Below are 19,748 nucleotides of genomic sequence, written 5' to 3'. Positions count from 1 at the left end.
AGGGGCAATGAAGCACAATAAAAAAAAAAAGCTTGGCCATGGGCTGCAACTGCTTTCAAAAATAACACTGACCGATTCCCTGCTACTGCGTTTCCAACGGTGCGCTCCACTTGCTGTCCTGTCCAATCAATGGCTGAGGGAGGGTCATTGCTGCAGTTGGTGATTGGCTGAGTGGCATTACAGCCATTTTCTGCCTTGTATGACAGGTGATAGAAGTGGAGTGCAGTGGAGACCCACGCGCTTTCGGAGCGTCAGCAGTGTAAGATCGGAGAGGTGAGTGCAAGCTCTGTTATTGTTTTTTAAGCACTTGCAGCCCATGGCTAAGCTTTTTTTCTGCTGGAATACCCCTTTAAAACGGACCCTGGTTGTAAAATCGCAGCACAGTGTTTTGTATTTTTGTGATTTATTCTTTATGATATTTTAGATATAGATTTTTTTCCTCCTGTTTACCTCATCAAGTTTACTTTATTTTCCATATACAAAAGCCATCAGCTCTCCGTATGTCTAGAATGAGGATTACAGGACACTGCTTATCGGCTTTATGTCATTTGACAGGTTGAAAAGTTCATGTTCTACGTTAACCCTAGGCTAAATTCTATTGGTCATGAAACATGGTGTCAGATGTGTACCCATGTAACACCAGGATAAAGAAGGCAAATCCTAATTACCTGAATTAATTACGATTAATCTCACTGTTTACACTGTGTTTTTAAGAAACCTTTGATGGAGCCTCTAGTCTAACCTCTTCACTCTTTTGAGTGATATGATGGCCAGTTGCAAAGGCAAAGAAATTTACAATACTGTTTTGTATGCATACATAAGGATGGCAATCAACGTACAATAATCTAAGCTGCAGTCTGCATCTAGTAACCTGCATTTAAGCCTTAGTGACTTTTGAGACTGCTCCTGCAGTTTTTCTGTGGTTTTGCAGCTTTCTCTATATCCTATGCTCCTGGTGCCTGCACCGGAGTCTCTGACCCTAGTGGGCCAGCTGCTATTTACATTGAGACTAGGAATGAGCGAATCGACTTCTGATGAAACATCCGAAGTCGATTTGCATAAAAAAGTTTGTTCCAATACTGTTCGGAGCAGTAATAACTTCATAAATTAATTTGTACTGTAAAAAAACATTTCTCGAACTCGGGTTCGGTTCCAAGAGGTACCGAAGTCGATTCGCTCATCCCTAAATGAGACTATCCCATGAGGTTGGGGTCTGGTTGCTTCCCTGCAGCCAAGGTCATATCCCTGTACAGAGGTTAAAGGGTGAATACCAAGGGAGCACAGAAATAATGCCCTTAGGGTCAGCCCAACACTAAACCGGTTAATTGGCACAGTGGGTCCCCACTTGCTGATCCATAACACTGTAGTAAAGAAGCATGCAACCTGGTCTCCTGTCTGCACCATGTTCTTTGAAGGTTGCATAGTTGCCTTGTTATATTCAATCACAGAATAGTTGAGAAGTTAAGCAAAGTCAACAGGAGAAATTACCTCCTATTGCTGTTGCCACTTGTTCTAGCAATTAGCAGGGTTCATAGCAGTTGTAACCCCAACATTTGGACATTGGTGGTATAACCTAGAGATATACCACAAAGAGTTAAAATCTCTGGTGTATAAGGAGAACATAAAAGAATGTGATTCTCTATTCATCATCTATGTGATGGCACTGTGTCCCATGACCACTACACATTACCCTACTTGAGGATGGTGCAGACTCAGAAAACTTTATCTTGAATAGCAGTCTACTCAGACTGAGGTAACAAGAAAGTGCTGAGAGCTCATCTACTTAAGTGAAGTTTATGTCCATGTGCTGTCGAGAGTAGATAGGACAGCATACACACTTTACACTAACCTGTTATAATCAGTGGGCAAATTCATTGCTCAGTATGTACCATTTATGTCAAAATTTTGTGCCAGACTCGCTCATTTAAGTAAATGGGTTTGAAAAAAATGCACACAGCACACGGACAATTTCAGTGTTGCGGCCCTTTTTTCAGGCTGGTGCAGGGGTGCATTTGAGATCGTTTATCTCAAAGAGCCCTTACAATCTATCAGAGGGCACAAATGCAAAGAGCAGAACACTGGGTCAGTGGGCATGCTATGCAGTGGGTCAGTATATATGTGTATAAGTTCGTGACGCTAGTTGCAGCTTGCGCAGGTACTGTAGCAGGGCCCTTTAAGATGTTATGAGCTCACGTACCAGGTGGGCAATGCCAGAGGGGGATATTGTCTCTGTATAGCAGATATGGTAGTGTCAACGATGTCTCCTACCTGTGGTACGGCTGGACTCCTGTATCCTGGCTCACATGCAACAAATTGAGTGCTGTTAATAGGAGTAATTGAGGAATGATGGGAATCCACACAGATAATAGGGTCCAACTTGTCTTTACTTGGTGATATGATATGCAGCTTTGATCCATACAAGTATACAGCAATAGTCTAGGGTCCAGCAGGTTTTGGCAATATGTGGCAGGAATTTATATGTATTCTGCATCTGATCATATGCCTAGAAGAATCTGGCAGGTATCTATCTTCTGCCCTGTCTTTAGTCTGCTTGGTTTGGGTCTGACTAGCTGGTGAGGTATTTATCTTCTCTTTGTCTTAGGATCTTTACTTACAGAACTGCTCGCAGGGAATGGTGTTGTCTTCCTGGAGATCTATACGTCTGTGAAGGGCTGCTTTCTTTGTCCACCAGCTGAGGTAAGGGACTCAGGCTGGGAAGGTTGATCTTGGGCCTCAGCAGAGGCTTGAATCCTTGGTTGGGATAACTGTTTCTGGGAGCTCCTACTAACACAGCCTACCCCAGCAGGGGGGTGGCTACACACTGCCTAGAACTTTCCTTCCTCCCCCTGAAGTAGGATGTGGGAACATTCCACTCCTCCTCAGAAAGGGGGGAGCTAGCCTGGAATGGACTATTCCAGCCTAGATCTATTAACTAACTATGGTCTGCTTACATATTGCTGCCACCTGCTGGTGTACATTGAGAATTACAGCAAATATACAATATAACAGGACTGGAAAATGCACATTATGGAGAGAGTGATGCAAACTTATACCAGATGACAATATGCATATACCTAACACTATGAAGCAGGGGAACAGAAGTTTAGTGACATACTTCAGGATGTTACATACCCTTTTACTTTAAGTGAAGCCATCCTCGGCGCATGGTAGACGGTTGAGGAATAAGCTCTGGGTACCCAATAAATACAACGTGCTGCATGAATATACAGATAAGACATTACATAGACAAAACATTTAACGGTTTCCTCGAGGTTCCTGCCCGCTAGAGTAAGGTGTCCAACACACAGTTTCCTTCTCTTGGTATAACCAGGTAACCTAATACTGCACAAAGCAAACATTACTGACTGACTTCGTATATCGTCCACCAATATCAAATAAAGTATGGGGGTGTCTTTACTCCGTAATCCCACCATTGTGTAATGCAAAGCCCGTAAATAGAAGGGTGGCTTTATCCTGTATTCCCTTCCCTGCACCATAGCCTGAAGAAATTTGGCTTGTAGCACGATCACTATGATGTCTATGAGGAAGCTAAGTATATGGCTCTAAGGCTTGAGGCGCCTTACCTTAGGCAAAAGGCTCAGAAGGGGAGGTATGTATCGTCTCCGTGTCTTCTGGCTAGTCACAGGAGGAGGGCTTTTAATCCTGTGCTCTCCTGGAAATGAGACACCTCCGGATGGGAACAATCCAGAACATAAAACAAGTGGGAAGGAGCAGCCTAGGCCTTCTAATGATTCCCGAAGCAGCAGGGGTACCTGTGAAGTTATTACTGGACCTGTCTGGACTTACCACTTGGTCCTACCCTGGGTACCTATGGGTATATATCACCAGGTGTAGGCCATTAGTATTCAATGTCCGTATGAAGGGGGGAGAGAACAAGAGCTGTGAAAAGGCACACTTTAAGTAAATTGCGACATTTGTGCAATCAGTGCAATGGTTAAGTGCAATCATTCTGAACAGTGCATAAATTCACATTGCGGCACCTAGAAGGGTAATACACACAATGGGCATGTTATTTAAACGTTACATAACTGTAAACAGATACAATAGTGCAAAATTATCATAATAGGACAATCACAAAGAGCTCAGGTATCACGTTTGAGTCATTTTTTTGGCACAGAGAGCTCAGGTATCACGTTTGAGTCTTTTTTTTTGGCACAAAGAGCTCAGGTATCACGTTTGAGTCTTTTCTTTGGGTGCAAGCTTTTATGTTGCAGTGAAACATTTAATATAAAATAGTGCAAATTTAATAAGTGCAAGGATAGGCTCAACAATAACTTGAGTCCTTATTCCTGGAAGTGCTTGAAGTTGCAGAATCCTCTGGAAAGTGATAAAAGTTCTTTGCAATCCACAGGGCAAAAGAGTTAATTGTAATCCAAAGGGTTAAAATATTTAATAGCAGCAACAGGCTATCAAGTAACCTGAGAAAGGGGATAAAACGGGTAACTTGGATGTTAGGGGTTAAGTGCTGATGGGGGGAGTCCTAACTAGCATGACCATCTGGATGAGGACAAACAATGGCAACCTGGAACAAAACGGTTAAAACAGCACACAAATGCCAAACAGGTCCTCACCCGTCAGGTAGCAGTCCACGGAGTGGCTCCCAGAACAATGTCATTTTTTGTTTTTCTTGTAGTGGGGACACCTTACAGGTAGGTGTCCAGCTCCTCATCACTATTGGAGCTGCTGAACTTCATTAGAGGATGTTCTAGCCTCTGCTGGTAGCTCAAAGTAGTGTTGGTGGTGGTGCGCCACCGCCCTCTACCAGTGACAGTAGGGATAGGCTGTACCGACAGCCTGGAGAACATTGCAGCAGCTTGCCGCAGACCGGAATCCACAGCCGGTGCAGGTAGTGGCAGAATCTCTGGCTGTAGAGGCTCAGGGAGCCCTGGCGCAGTTTGTTGGGGCTGCTTCCAAGGGAGTGCGTATGGAGGCATGAAACACGGCTGCACCTTGGGGTTGAATGTCAGGACACTGTTATTTATTTGTCCCACTCTCAAGGTTGGTGGTGGTGACAGGTCCGGTATTAGTGGTGCTGGTGCAGGTTGAACTTTTTCTTTAAATAACAAGCGGCCATCCGGGGTTTCTTGAAGGCATCTGGTCCTGCACGCAGGACGGCAGGGGAGAGTGGTTTCTGCAACAGGGTGACTCCTGCAGCAAAGAGTCCCTGCATGGACCTCATGGGGGTGTATTCTACTTGGTCCCCCACGTACAGATTGTGTCTCTCCTGGGGCAAATAGTGGCGTTTCACTGAACGACAGCCCACAAATACCTCAGTCTCGGAATAATTGTCCTGGAGGAATCCCACACCTCGCTCCACCGAGAACCATAGTACTGTTCTGGTCCTTCTAGCTAACTTGGGGTCGCCTGGTTGGGGGTCATCGATCACCTGCTTCACTCATTCCTCAACCGCCGACTTGTACTCCCATGCGGTCTGGGCGAAAGCAGTAATCTCATGCGGGACATCTGGGTTCAGGCTGCGGAGCTTCTCATAGCTGGGCGGTGGAGTGGAATCTCCAGCCGCCTCCACCGCACCAGGATGCACAGACAGCGGTGCAGTTGGGGTCCGGTGACGTTGGCGGGTGTCGCGGGACACGATGCAGGCTTGGGCCTGACGGCAGGGATCGGGGCCTCTGGACGCGGTGCAGGGACGGACTCGGTGCGGGCATGGGCCTCAGGGAGCGGGGTTGCTCCTACCTGATGTCGCGGCCGGGCGGCCGGTTCCGGTGTCCCCTGGTCACGATCCTGCAGCTCCATCTTCGTCTGCGCCACAGACTGGATGCTAGTGACAGTGGCGACGGCCTCTGCGGTGTATGGCTCGACGTCAACTTCCATTCCGGTGGGCACGTCTCCTTCCGCGGTGGCACTTGAGTCGGCGGAGGAATCCGCGGCCTCCGGGAACTTGAATCACTCCTGGCTTTTCACATCAGGGATCGGGGCATCAGCGACGATTTTCTCCGGCTCCTTTTGGATGCTCGTCAGGGTAGGTGTCTTTGCAATAGCTGGGAGACCTGGATCTCCAGCGGCTGTTCTCTCCAGCGATGGACATCTCGTTCCACCTAGGACGTGGATAGGCCATGGTTGTTGTTCTCCGGAACACACTGATTCCCAGAACTAAGGGAGGGGCACAGAGGGTGGAGTCTTTATCACCTCGGGTCCCAATGACAAGTTCATGGAGGGCAGTCTCTATTTTTCCCGCTCCTGAAGGGGCGTATTCGACATCTTCGCACCTTTCTTGAGGGGGTGTCACTAGTTTTTCCCGCTTCTGGGGGGTGTAGACAGCATTTTCGCGCTCCTGAGAGGGCGTTCCTTTGTTCCTTTGTCTTTGGGCATGAAGATGAACCGCCATTTTAAACGAATATGGCGAATTCCACAATGCCGAATTAACTCTGTGAATGCTGTAGCGCACGTCCAGCGCTTTCTTGGCACAGCAATACAAGTAAGAGTCACTTTTTTAGCAATTTTTTGCACAATCTTCAGCCCTTATTATACTGTGAAACATACGGTTAAAGTCCGTTTTTTTGCGTACAATTGGATGCAGTTCTGTTGTTAGGGATGGACACACAATTCAATCCGATCCTGTTCGTGACGCCACTTGATGCAAAGAGCAGGACACTGGGTCAGTGGGCATGCTATGCAGTGAGTCAGTATACAGGGAGTGCAGAATTATTAGGCAAGTTGTATTTTTGAGGATTAATTTTATAATTGAACAACAACCATGTTCTCAATGAACCCAAAAAACTCATTAATATCAAAGCTGAATATTTTTGGAAGTAGTTTTTAGTTTGTTTTTAGTTTTAGCTATTTTAGGGGGATATCTGTGTGTGCAGGTGACTGTTACTGTGCATAATTATTAGGCAACTTAACAAAAAACAAATATATACCCATTTCAATTATTTATTTTTACCAGTGAAACCAATATAACATCTCAACATTCACAAATATACATTTCTGACATTCAAAAACAAAACAAAAACAAATCAGTGACCAATATAGCCACCTTTCTTTGCAAGGACACTCAAAAGCCTGCCATCCATGGATTCTGTCAGTGTTTTGATCTGTTCACCATCAACATTGCGTGCAGCAGCAACCACAGCCTCCCAGACACTGTTCAGAGAGGTGTACTGTTTTCCCTCCTTGTAAATCTCACATTTGATGATGGACCACAGGTTCTCAATGGGGTTCAGATCAGGTGAACAAGGAGGCCATGTCATTAGATTTTCTTCTTTTATACCCTTTCTTGCCAGCCACGCTGTGGAGTACTTGGACGCGTGTGATGGAGCATTGTCCTGCATGAAAATCATGTTTTTCTTGAAGGATGCAGACTTCTTCCTGTACCACTGCTTGAAGAAGGTGTCTTCCAGAAACTGGCAGTAGGACTGGGAATTGAGCTTGACTCCATCCTCAACCCGAAAAGGTCCCACAAGCTCATCTTTGATGATACCAGCCCAAACCAGTACTCCACCTCCACCTTGCTGGCGTCTGAGTCGGACTGAAGCTCTCTGCCCTTTACCAATCCAGCCATGGGCCCATCCATCTGGCCCATCAAGACTCACTCTCATTTCATCAGTCCATAAAACCTTAGAAAAATCAGTCTTGAGATATTTCTTGGCCCAGTCTTGACGTTTCAGCTTGTGTGTCTTGTTCAGTGGTGGTCGTCTTTCAGCCTTTCTTACCTTGGCCATGTCTCTGAGTATTGCACACCTTGTGCTTTTGGGCACTCCAGTGATGTTGCAGCTCTGAAATATGGCCAAACTGGTGGCAAGTGGCATCTTGGCAGCTGCACGCTTGACTTTTCTCAGTTCATGGGCAGTTATTTTGCGCCTTGGTTTTTCCTCACGCTTCTTGCGACCCTGTTGACTATTTTGAATGAAACGCTTGATTGTTCGATGATCACGCTTCAGAAGCTTTGCAATTTTAAGAGTGCTACATCCCTCTGCAAGATATCTCACTATTTTTGACTTTTCTGAGCCTGTCAAGTCCTTCTTTTGACCCATTTTGCCAAAGGAAAGGAAGTTGCCTAATAATTATGCACACCTAATATAGGGTGTTGATGTCATTAGACCACACCCCTTCTCATTACAGAGATGCACATCACCTAATATGCTTAATTGGTAGTAGGCTTTCGAGCCTATACAGCTTGGAGTAAGACAACATGCATAAAGAGGATGATGTGGTCAAAATACTAATTTGCCTAATAATTCTGCACGCAGTGTATATGTGTATAAGTTCGTGACGCCAGTTGCAGCTTGCGCAGGTACTGTAGCAGGGCCCTTTAAGATGTTATGAGCTCACGTACCAGGTGAGGAATGCCAGAGGGGGATATTGTCTCTGTATAGCAGATATGGTAGTGTCAACGGTGTCTCCTACCTTTTAGTGACATACTTCAGGATGTTACACAAACATATTGGTTACACACATAATTGTGGGACAAATCTAGGCAGTTACAGCAACATAAATATGTGACACAGAGTTGGTGGTTATCAACAGCAACAGAACAGTCTCTATGTGCGGTATGCTTAATGACTCCACTGGCAGTAGTCATAGAAGAGGACACTTTTATAAGGGTAATCATAGCACTCGGTTGCCCCTAGCATCAGGACAGACACTCTGCAACTCTCTCTTCACTACAGGCTTATCGAGGGGTCACCACGAGACAGTTCCTTGCTCATTCCACAGTGTATGGAAAATGGTACACTTTGTCATAGCCACTATTCACAGTCCACAATGCATACTTAGTGGGATGGTTGCAGGACATAATGGACTGGCCGAGTCACAATCTCTGGGTACTACTCCCTGCAGAGTATCAGGTTTAGGCTTACTACACTCTTCAGGCATTACTCAGGGTAGCCTCCTTACTGGTGGAAAGTGTTCACTAGTCAGCAGCAGCAGGTCAGAGCAGGTCTACAGTATAGGTGGTAGTCCTTAACCCAGGGGCATTGCTAGGTTAAAACATTAGGGGCCTGGGTCCCTGATGTTTTGTCCCAGGCCCAGAATGTCCTGCCTGCCTGCTAGATACAACTGTATTGCCGTCCTCAGGAGGGCAATACAATTGAATCTAATGCAGTGGAATAGCTGAAGGACCTGTAGTGACATCACAGGTCATGTGTCCAGTAAAACAAGCAGTGGTTGAGAAGAACCTGTGATGATGTCACCATCATGTGACCAGTGCAGGAGAGGATTGCAGTGAAGACGAGAAGACCTGGGGGAAGAAGTTACATGAGAAGAGGTAAGTAAAGGGAGAAGCAGAACAATGCTGGGCGTTGTGGTTATTTAACTGGGACTGTATGTTAGAGCTGAAGGGAGGGATGTTATTTACATGGAACTGTGTGTTGGAGGTGGCTGGGGAGGGGGTCATGTTATTTACATGGCACTGTATGGTGGAGGGAGGAATATAACTACAGGGGACACTGCAAATCCAGGGGACATTAAGCGTCTTATTGCTACTGGGGGCTCTATTGGAGGGATTTATAGATCCACCTTATTTCTATATTTCTACTAAGAGCACTATGGTGGGCATTATTACTACTGAGGGGTCTGTGAGGGTATTATTAATACTGGAGGGCTCTTCTACTAATGGGGGCACTCTTGGGGAGCGTTATCACGGTTGGGCACTGTAGGGGGCAGTATTACTATGGGAGCACTAATTTTTCTTCAGGATAGTGTTTGGGGGTATTGGGGGGCACAGTGAGCAGCAGGATAACACTGGGGGACTCCAGGTTGGGAGATGATAGAAATGTGAGGAGGCTAAGATGTCTGTGTGTTACACTCTGCAGAGACTAGAAGTGGCTGAGAGAAGTTGTACGGACCAAATGGAGAAGATGATGGCAGAGAAGATCTACATTGGAGGAGACATCACCTGGGAGGCACTGGAGGTGAGATGTATGTGCTGCTGTATAGCAAGTACAGCAAAATGCAGTGTGTGGGGGGGGAGAGGGGTAGCAACTTAGAGAACTGGGCCATATTCATTGGGGCTTGGGCCCCGGATCTTTTGAGATCCTAGCAACGCCCTGCCTTAACCACCTACCTCTCTCAGCAGGCCCAGGCTCCAACCACGGATCCTCCTCACTGCTAAAAAAAATACTTGGCTTGGCAGCTCTCTAACATACACACATTAGCTGACTGACCACAAGGTGCTCCAGCTCCTCCTCTTTTGACCTCACCCTAACTAGAATGAAAATCTTCGCCCCCGACTAGGATGTGCAAAGCTACATGCTTGCGTCTACAGTCTTAAAGGTACAGTACATCCAAAATACAGTTCAAGTTCAAGTGTATGTTAGACTTACATACAATACTATCTACACCACAACTGATATAAAATGGCATACCACAGTACACAAAATAACATGCCAAAACACAACAATATGGTAATATAGAGGTCAAGGATACTGTCTGTGAGAGATAGTGGTTAAATGTTCTGGCAGTCATCGGATCACTCTCGTAGAAGCCCAATTCTGTACTGTCACTGGGAACTAAAATAATCAGTTCTCTGTGTGTAAAAACCCTAAGCAGATACTAAAAGCTATATCCCTGATTGTGTCCTAAAAATAAAATAAAAATACTAAACAGGTGCTTAAGCATTAACACACAATATTCACTCATGGTCAACAATTTTGGTCTGCAACTTCATACACTACACAGTGTAGACATATTTATCATCACTATGCCAGGGAGAATAAAAGCATTAATTTCTGGGTTAAATAAAGTACTTCTAGATCTCCAGCATTGTAATTGTACGAATTAGCAAACCATTCAGCAACCTTAGGAATTACATAAAGTATAAAGTGGTACATTAGCTACTGTATGTTCTCACTAAGTTACAGGAACAGATGCTCACAGCAACACTCTGTTTTCCCAGAAATACCCTTGTGCTGATGCTCATCATTTCATTAATGTGATTAAAGGTTTAGCAGAGATAAAAGAGAATTTGCTACTCCTTGTCATGATCTAATTCTTCATTCTCAGTCCTAGAAGAAGAGTCTTAATACGGTGGTGGAGACAGGAACATTCGGACTGAAGCTCTGAACAATATGTCTCCTTGCTATCAGAGACTGATATTTATACTATTAATTTGGAATGCCTGCAGCAACCCTGTGTTTCAACCTTCACTCATGCTGGACATGGCCAAAATCCTGCTGGATAATTATTGCTTTCCAGAGAACCTGGTAGGAATGCAAGAGACCATTGAGCAAGCAATAAAAAGTGGGGAAATTCTACATATCTCAGATCCGTATACATTGGCAAATGTCTTCACAGCTGGGGTACAGGGGTCATTGAATGACCCTCGTCTCATAGTCTCATATGAGCCAGCTGACAAAGTGGTGAAGAAAGAGGAAGAGACAACTCCAACTCCTGAGCAGCTGCTGTTCCTGGTTGAGCAGTCTGTTAACTATAAAGTCCTTCCCGGAAACATTGGCTATCTACGCGTTGACTGCATAATAGGTCAAGATGAGGTACAAAAAGTCGGCCCTTTTATGGTCAAAAACATATGGAAGAAACTGATGCCAAGTTCTGCTCTCATCCTCGATTTACGGTACAGCTCTCAGGGTAAGATCTCTGGAATTCCTTTTGTTGTTTCTTACTTATATCAAGCTGAACCTGTGGTCCATATTGATACCATTTACCATCGCCCCTCTAATACCACCACTGAACTGCGAACACTGCCTTCACTGATAGGTGAGAGATACAGTAAAGATAAAGATGTGATAGTGCTTACAAGCAGGTTCACCCAAGGAGTTGCAGAAGATGCTGCATATATTCTTAAGCATATGAACAGGGCCATACTTGTTGGAGAGAAAACTGCAGGAGGTTCATTGGACATACAGAAGATAAAGATCGGCCAGTCAGATTTCTATATTACTGTTCCAGTATCTAGGTCTATCAGTCCTTTGACTGCCCAGAGCTGGGAAGTGGCTGGTGTCTTCCCTTGTGTAGTTGTCAATGCAGAAGATGCTTTGAGTAAAGCTATATCAATTCTGTCTGTACGTTCTAAAATTCCTAATGTGTTACAACAACTCAGTGACATCTTGGGCAACTTCTATTCTTTCTCTGACCGTATACCAACCTTACTCAAGCACCTTTCAACTATAGACTACGGATCAGTCATTTCTGAAGAAGATCTTGCGGCTAAGTTAAATTATGAACTTCAGTCAGTTACTGAGGACCCAAGGCTACTAGTAAGAGGAAAATCAGACACCCCATCAATTCCAGAAGTGAATCCTTCTACAGATGATATGCCAGCTGATGAAAATATTCTCCAGGCTTTGGTTAACACTATTTTCAAAGTTAACATCCTTCCTGGAAACATCGGTTACTTTCGCTTCGATCAGTTTGCTGATGTCTCCATTCTAAACAAGTTAGGACCTTATATTGTCACCAAAGTTTGGGAGCAAATCACCACCACAGACAATATTATTATGGATTTAAGGTACAACATTGGTGGCCCATCTTCAGCTGTCCCTTTACTTCTGTCCTACTTTCAAGAGCCAGAGTCAAGAATTCGTCTCTTTACTACATACAATCGTCTCGCCAATTCTACCAAAGAATTCTACAACCTTCCTGAACTTCTAGGAAACCCCTACGGGTCCAAAAGAGGGGTCTATGTGTTGACAAGTCACAAAACAGCCACAGCAGCAGAGGAATTTGCTTATCTGATGCAGTCATTAAGCAGGGCAACTATCATTGGTGAAATTACATCTGGAACTCTTATGCACTCTCGGTCCGTTAACCTGGAAGGAACCCAATTAACTGTTACAGTACCAGTAATAAATTTTATAGATAACAATGGTGAATGTTGGCTTGGGGGAGGTGTTGTTCCAGATGCCATTGTACTGGCAGAAGAAGCCTTAGACAAAGCTAATGAAATAATTGCATTTCACCCAGAAGTGTTTGCATTGGTAAAAGGAACTGGACAACTTTTAGAGGTCCACTATGCTATTCCAGAGGTGGCTATGAAGGTTAGTCAAGCCCTCCAACACAAGTGGTCTGAGGGGAGATATCGCTCTGTGGTAGATCTAGAGTCTTTAGCATCTCAACTTACCTCTGATATTCAGGAGCTCTCTGGAGATCATAGACTTCATGTCTTTTTTAGTGATATAGAACCAGAAATCTTAGAAGAAAAACCTCCAAAAGTCCCCTCTCCTGAAGAACTCAACTACATCATTGATGCATTATTCAAATTTGAAGTGTTACCAGGGAACATAGGTTATCTGCGGTTTGACATGATGGCTGATGCAGAGATTATTAAAGCTATTGGCCCTCAACTAGTTAGTCTTGTTTGGAATAAGCTTGTTAACACAAGCTCCCTTATTATTGATATGAGGTTCAACACTGGTGGTTACTCCAATGCTATCCCCATTTTCTGTTCCTATTTTTTTGACCCAGAGCTTTTGCAACACCTGTATACAATATATGACCGTAGCACATCAACCGGAACTGAAATCTGGACACTGCCGGTGGTGGCTGGCCAAAGATATGGATCTACTAAGGACATTTACATCCTTACAAGTCACATGACTGGATCAGCTGCTGAAACCTTTACAAGATCAATGAAGGATCTCAACAGAGCAACCATCATTGGGGAGCCGACTGGTGGAGTATCCCTATCTGTCGGTATGTACAAAGTAGGGGAAAGCCACCTATATGTATCCATTCCAAATCAAGTAGTGATCAGTTCAGTAACTGGTAAAGTGTGGAGTGTATCAGGAGTTGAACCCCATGTAATTATTCAAGCAAATGAAGCTATGAATAGTGCCCATCGTATTATCAACCTACGCTCCAAAATACCGTCAGTCATTCAGACTGCAGGCAAATTGGTGGCAGATAACTATGCATTTCTAGAAACAGGGGCAGAGGTGGCCTCCAAACTACTTTCATTGGTGGACAAAATGGACTACAAAATGCTAAAATCTGAAGTGGAGTTAGCTGATAAGCTAAACTATGATCTTCAGACACTTTCTGGAGATGTCCATCTAAAAGCCATATACATACCAGGAAATTCCAAGGATCACATCCCAGGTGTTGTGCCCATGCAGGTAATATCCTTACCATACTGTCTCTGTAATTTAATAAATGTTATTGCTTCCGAGGGCAGTCTAGGACACTGAGGTAGTTTAATAACTACATCCAGCTGGGCTAGATTAATTTCATATACTCTATAAAGGATTTGTAGTTAATAGAGGGGAACCCTATTCAGGAACCTCATCTCTTGGACAGGGTACAGAATGATTACCAAAAACATCTTTGGCTCTAGAAGTCCTGTCCTATAGTACACAAACAACCCATTGATTTGAATAAGTACTGTGTAATGCTTCATTCTCCCGTGGTGGTGCTGCAATGAAATTGTCCCCACAGTTTACAGCTGATCGATGCTGGTGTCAGCTCTTGAACACGTTGTGATCAGTTTATTGGCAATTGACCCACCTAACAAGTAGAGAGTGTCCAAAGCAGGCAACACCTTTAATGGTCTTCATGACCACAGTAGTCCATAGAAATGTAACTATGTACACTGAAGCTTGTGGGAAAACATGTGATCCCTGCTATATATAAAAGAAGAAAAGGACAATAAAAGAGGCCTTTATAAATTACAACTACAAAAGTATGTATCTTTAAATGGAGTCTGTCACCCTATTAAGTATAATAATACATACTGCCACTGATCAGCAATTTATACTCACCCCCATTCCCCCGCAATGCACCCACAAAAAAGCTGTGGAATGCATAGAGAGGTGCACCTGCGAGTCCTGGGCCATACCAGCCAGTCTAGAGTGGGACTCGCAGACTCCTCCCTCCTCCCATTGCAAGCACAGGTTAATTGTCTGTGAGTCGAACCTCAAGCTCCTGTAATTCGCCCACTGGCCCTGGTATTGCCCATACGGCACAGTTAAGTGAGTGTTAGGACCCGAGCTACTTGAGAAACCTTGGAGCGGTGCTCGGACTCAGACATGTCCTCCACAGTAGGATATGTTGGCTAAGCTAAGGGTTTAGGAAGACAGCAGAGTGCACCTGTCTTTGCTCATATTATTAGAATGCATAGAGAGGACTTCTCCTGGAGTCTACTCCATTATGTGCACATGCACAGAAGTCCTCTCAATGCATTCCATGGCTGGTTTAGGGTGCACAGCGGGATATGGGAGTATGTTCAACATACAAACTACTGATTCAGAGTCAGCAGTAGGCGTTCTATACATATAAAGGCTTTTCGGAGGTGACAAATTCCCTTTAAAGGCGTTGCTTCATCACAGTCCACCCAATCAGTATGAGAGGGATCACGATGATCATTTGATCGCTGCAGGTCAGGCTCCCAAAACTGCTGACTTTTGCCAGAGCAGCTGTTCCTTTTCCCTTGCAACGTGAGCTGCAGAGTATTACAATGCCGTTCAAAATAATCATTATCCATGTAAAAGTTAAAGATGCTTGTTAGCGACTCTGTTTTGACCTCTACCACGTGTAACCTAAACCAATTTTTGGTGTTGTTGCTCAGGATAATAATGGAAGTCATGCTAAAGCAGAATGGTACATATCATAGCATACCAGCATCACACACTTACCGTGTATCATATTGATCACCCAGGCACAGCAGTTGTGCCTACACGATCATTAGTAGAGGTCTAGCAGCCTGCATCCAACAACGACCATGATCAGTTAAAAACTTTAACCCCTGAAATGTCTCAATTAATAGTGACTGTGAAATAAACAAAGGGCAGGTCAAAGGCATGAGAGTTTTATTGGGAGAAGCTGTCCTAAGATAACACCTGTGTACCTGCCAACAGTTCTGATTTTGTTGGGACAATTCTATAAACCAGCCACCAAACTGTGGGTGTTTGGGTTGTTCCCAGGGGTGGGCGTTCAATGTATTGAGTTTGATTCCTTAAATGTTTCTATGTATATGTTTATGGCCATGGCTTACATAAAAGAAAACAGTTTGCAATGTATCTCAAGTCTCACCAAAAATTAGGTGAGTATGGTTTAAAAAAAACTTTCATGAATACAGACCTACTAAAATTAGGCTATCCACGTGAAAGCCCTTATTTTGATGCCATAAATGAGTTACAGTAGAACAATTACATCCACTAAGTTGTCCTCCACAGTGTCAAATGCCTGAAAATAGAGCAATTCTCAGTTCTGTGATATCATATGGTGCATCACATGATCTTTTTTCAGCTAATCAGCAGCTCTAAAAAGTATCATGAGACATAGTTTCGCCATTCCAAGTCTTTTGGTGTCTCTCATACTATTTGCTTTTTTTCAGTTACCATCTCCTGATATGTTTGAGGATCTCATAAAATTTTCCTTTCACACTGATGTATTTGAGAAAAACATTGGATACTTGAGATTTGACATGTTTGCTGATTGTGAAATTCTTCACCAAGTAACAGATCTTTTAGTTGAACATGTGTGGAAGAAAATTTCTGATACAAATGCCTTAATCGTTGACATGAGGTAGGTCGGCATGTTCAATTTGTCCAGAATTTGTGACCACTTGGAATAAGACATCTCCGAAGGCAAATCAGCTAGGGCAGAGCTGTGGCTGGCCTTTCTTTCAATTGTGGCAAAGAGTCAATGTGGCGCCTCCACATGTACACACACATGTAGTCCCATGCATAAAATGTAACTTGACTTAACTTGGATTTACAATAACACACCCGCTATGCCATAAATATTGCCAATATATTGGACACATAAATAGTACTGCTATAAATTCCATTGTTGCATTCTCTTTCTCTATTAGCCCCTCAAAATCACTATGAGGCCTGGTGTCAGACCCATTTTCAGGATCCATTTTCAACATTATGTGGACATATCCACAGGAAGTCCCTTCAGTTCATACTGTGATGCTGTAGGGGATCACTGTGTCGCTGTACGGTGCTTTATAATGGCACCATATTCTTACTCTAAATATTTCTACAAAACAATAGCTCTGTAACATGGCACAGTATGCCGCAGGATACCATACAGAGGCTGTATGCCTTCATGCCCAAACGTGTCTCATCTTGTATCCAGGATAGAGGCGGCCCAACAGAATACTAAAGCCTCCTTTCAATTGTACAGGTTTCCCCAATAAACCTACCGGTGTTAATTTAATTGTAATTTGTTGTCTTCTGGACAACTGTCAAGTCAGCAGTCTTCCCCATGATTGTGTAGCCTATTGAACTAGACTGAGGGATCTGTGCAGGTGTTTTGGGTTGGTTAGGTGATCACAGTGTGGAACCATGACCATGAGTCTACAATATGGAACTTTTTCGTAATCTGAAATTTCTATCTGGGTGCGTTATTTAATTTTTTTTTGTTGAGTGTAGCAATGTGCAAACACTAAAATCCACCAAATCTAAAATTTTATGTTTAGGGCTGTTTCACACTAATGGTAAAACAGTTGTTGCCGGGCACAGCTGTGCGTTGCCGGCAAGCCGCCCGGCCCCATTGACTATAATGGGGTCCATCAGAGATCCAGTCGCAACCCGGCAAATATGCCGAGGAGCAGCTTGACAAATACTGCTGTATAGTTGAGGCCTTATTCACATAACTGTAACCTTTCTGCTGTATGCAAACCACGGATCCACGAAATATTGATACCTTCCGTATGCATTCTGCAATTCACTCCTGTGAGTCACTCCCTTCACTAAAACTGGCTATTCTTGTCCACAAAATGGGCAAGAATAGGACCTGTTCTAAAATGTGCAGATAGGTCACATGGATACAGAGAGTACACAGATGACATCTATGTGCGGTCTGTATTTTTTGCGGATCCATAGAAATACGGTTGTGTCCATGAGCCCTTAATCTGTAGCTTAAAACAGTCCCTGCTTGCTAGTTCTTAGTATATTACGCTCAAGTACTGCTAAACCAGTGGTTAGGACAATGACTGAGTATTTATACCATCATAAAATGCCATATAATAAATGCCACAAATACAGCAGATAAGTACAGTACAGGAGACATAGGGGCTACTGTTCTCTCCATCTACCCCAATGGGGATGACAGCTGAGTAGAGTACTTTTATATGCCTCTTTGGATAGGACCGCGCTACCTCTGGAATCACAGAGAATCCACAATCGAAGCCAGCAAGATATTCACAAGCATGGGGAAGCAAACAGGCCAGTCAAAACCTCTCCTCTCCTTTCCAGGCTTCTATGGAACACCAAAATTGCATCCAATAGTGAAGTACCGTCATGCAAGTCGGAGTAAAAACGGTTTTATTATACTCACAATGCACACGTATAAACAAGCAGTATACAATGGATCAAAATCACCCGACCCGGGTTTCGCTCGGTTGAGCTTCGTCAGGGGTATCCCTGACGAAGCTCAACCGAGCGAAACCCGGGTCGGGTGATTTTGATCCATTGTATACTGCTTGTTTATACGTGTGCATTGTGAGTATAATAAAACCGTTTTTACTCCGACTTGCATGACGGTACTTCACTATTGGATGCAATTTTGGTGTTCCATAGAAGCCTGGAAAGGAGAGGAGGAGAGGTTTTGACTGGCCTGTTTGCTTCCCCATGCTTGTGAATATCTTGCTGGCTTCGATTGTGGATTCTCTGTGATTCCAGAGGTAGCGCGGTCCTATCCAAAGAAACACTTTTACCTGTGTGAACTGTACCCACTTCACCGTCGGGACCTGCGACACCACCAAGCAATGTATTTTTGAGGCTTATTTATTTATTTTTATAAAATACTTTTATATGCCACCTGCTAATGCCAGCCCTGTAGTCTTCATATCAATGCCTTATTCCTGTCTTCCATTGTCTTTTCCAATCACAGTTTTATGGTGTGAGCCACAATATCGTTGCCATGCATTGTGCAAAATGGTCCTAAATTTTGTTCTTTGTTCCAGATTTAACATTGGAGGTCCCACCAACTCCATCCCAGTACTCTGTTCATATTTCTTTGATGAAGGAACCCCTGTTCTTCTAGATAAAGTCTACAGTCGGGCTTCAAATGCCATTTCTGATGTTTGGAGCCTGTCTCAGGTTGCAGGTAGCGTAAAGAGAAAGCGAAAGAGAGCGGACTGTGGGCATTGTACAATCTAGATGCAAGATACACTTTTCTGATTTTTTTCTTTTATGGTATGTTTTATGCAGGTGTTCCATATGGCTCTACAAAACCCCTCATCATCCTGACCAGCTCTATGACGGAAGGCGCCGCTGAGGAGTTTGTGTACGTACTGAAAAGGCTGGGAAGGGCTTACATCATAGGAGAAAAAACAAGTGGAGGCTGCCACCCCCCACAGACCTATCATGTAGATGACACCCACCTCTACCTCATCATTCCTACATCACGGTCAGCCATGGGTGAACCCACAGATTCCTGGGAAGGAAAAGGGGTATTGCCCGACATGGAGGTCCCCTCTGAAACAGCTCTGCTGCAAGCAAAGCAAATCTTGACCTCTCAGTTACAAGCCAGTAGATAAGAGATGGTTTTTGTTTTGTTTTTTATTTTAGGGAGGGTTTATTTTTTCTGGGCAACAGAAAATAAAAATAAATGTAAAATATACTTTTCACACTACATACCACACATGCTATATAACGTGTTTAGAAAGTAGGGTACTCTGGACTACAAACCCAGTTCCTGTATGTGTTCTCTAAGTAATAATATACAGATTACCTGTTATATGTACATATCATTCTGACTTGTGCAATAAACGTGTCCATTGTACTTGTTGTGTATGTCTTAAGTAAATGCCCGCCTTTCACCACCTTTTCTTTAGGTTCAAGCTGATTACTTCTTGATAT

The 19,748-nt window shown here is 43.9% G+C and overlaps 1 protein-coding gene across 1 annotated transcript; it reads left to right on the top strand.

Moving 5' to 3' along the window:
• The first annotated feature begins 11,048 nt into the window (after positions 1 to 11,048).
• On the top strand, positions 11,049 to 19,470 carry RBP3 (retinol binding protein 3). Its single transcript, XM_040438371.1, has 4 exons — positions 11,049 to 14,051; positions 16,268 to 16,458; positions 18,851 to 18,993; positions 19,098 to 19,470. Exons 1-4 carry the CDS (start codon positions 11,049 to 11,051, stop codon positions 19,424 to 19,426), a joined length of 3,666 nt encoding a protein of 1,221 aa, XP_040294305.1. The 3' UTR covers positions 19,427 to 19,470.
• The last annotated feature ends 278 nt before the right edge of the window (positions 19,471 to 19,748 follow it).

The sequence above is a fragment of the Bufo bufo genome, chromosome 6 (genome assembly GCF_905171765.1).
Source record: "Bufo bufo chromosome 6, aBufBuf1.1, whole genome shotgun sequence".
Classification (NCBI taxonomy): domain Eukaryota; kingdom Metazoa; phylum Chordata; class Amphibia; order Anura; family Bufonidae; genus Bufo; species Bufo bufo.
This window is presented reverse-complemented; position numbering and strand designations above follow the sequence as displayed.

What these genes read in the sequence shown, in the direction of transcription:
- RBP3 (XM_040438371.1), top strand. Translation starts at nt 11,049, where the DNA reads ATGTCTCCTTGCTATCAGAGACTGATATTTATACTATTAATTTGGAAT. An exon ending in CAGGTGTTGTGCCCATGCAG is followed by an intron (nt 14,052 to 16,267) that starts GTAATATCCTTA and finishes GCTTTTTTTCAG; the next exon opens with TTACCATCTCCTGATATGTT. An exon ending in GCCTTAATCGTTGACATGAG is followed by an intron (nt 16,459 to 18,850) that starts GTAGGTCGGCAT and finishes TCTTTGTTCCAG; the next exon opens with ATTTAACATTGGAGGTCCCA.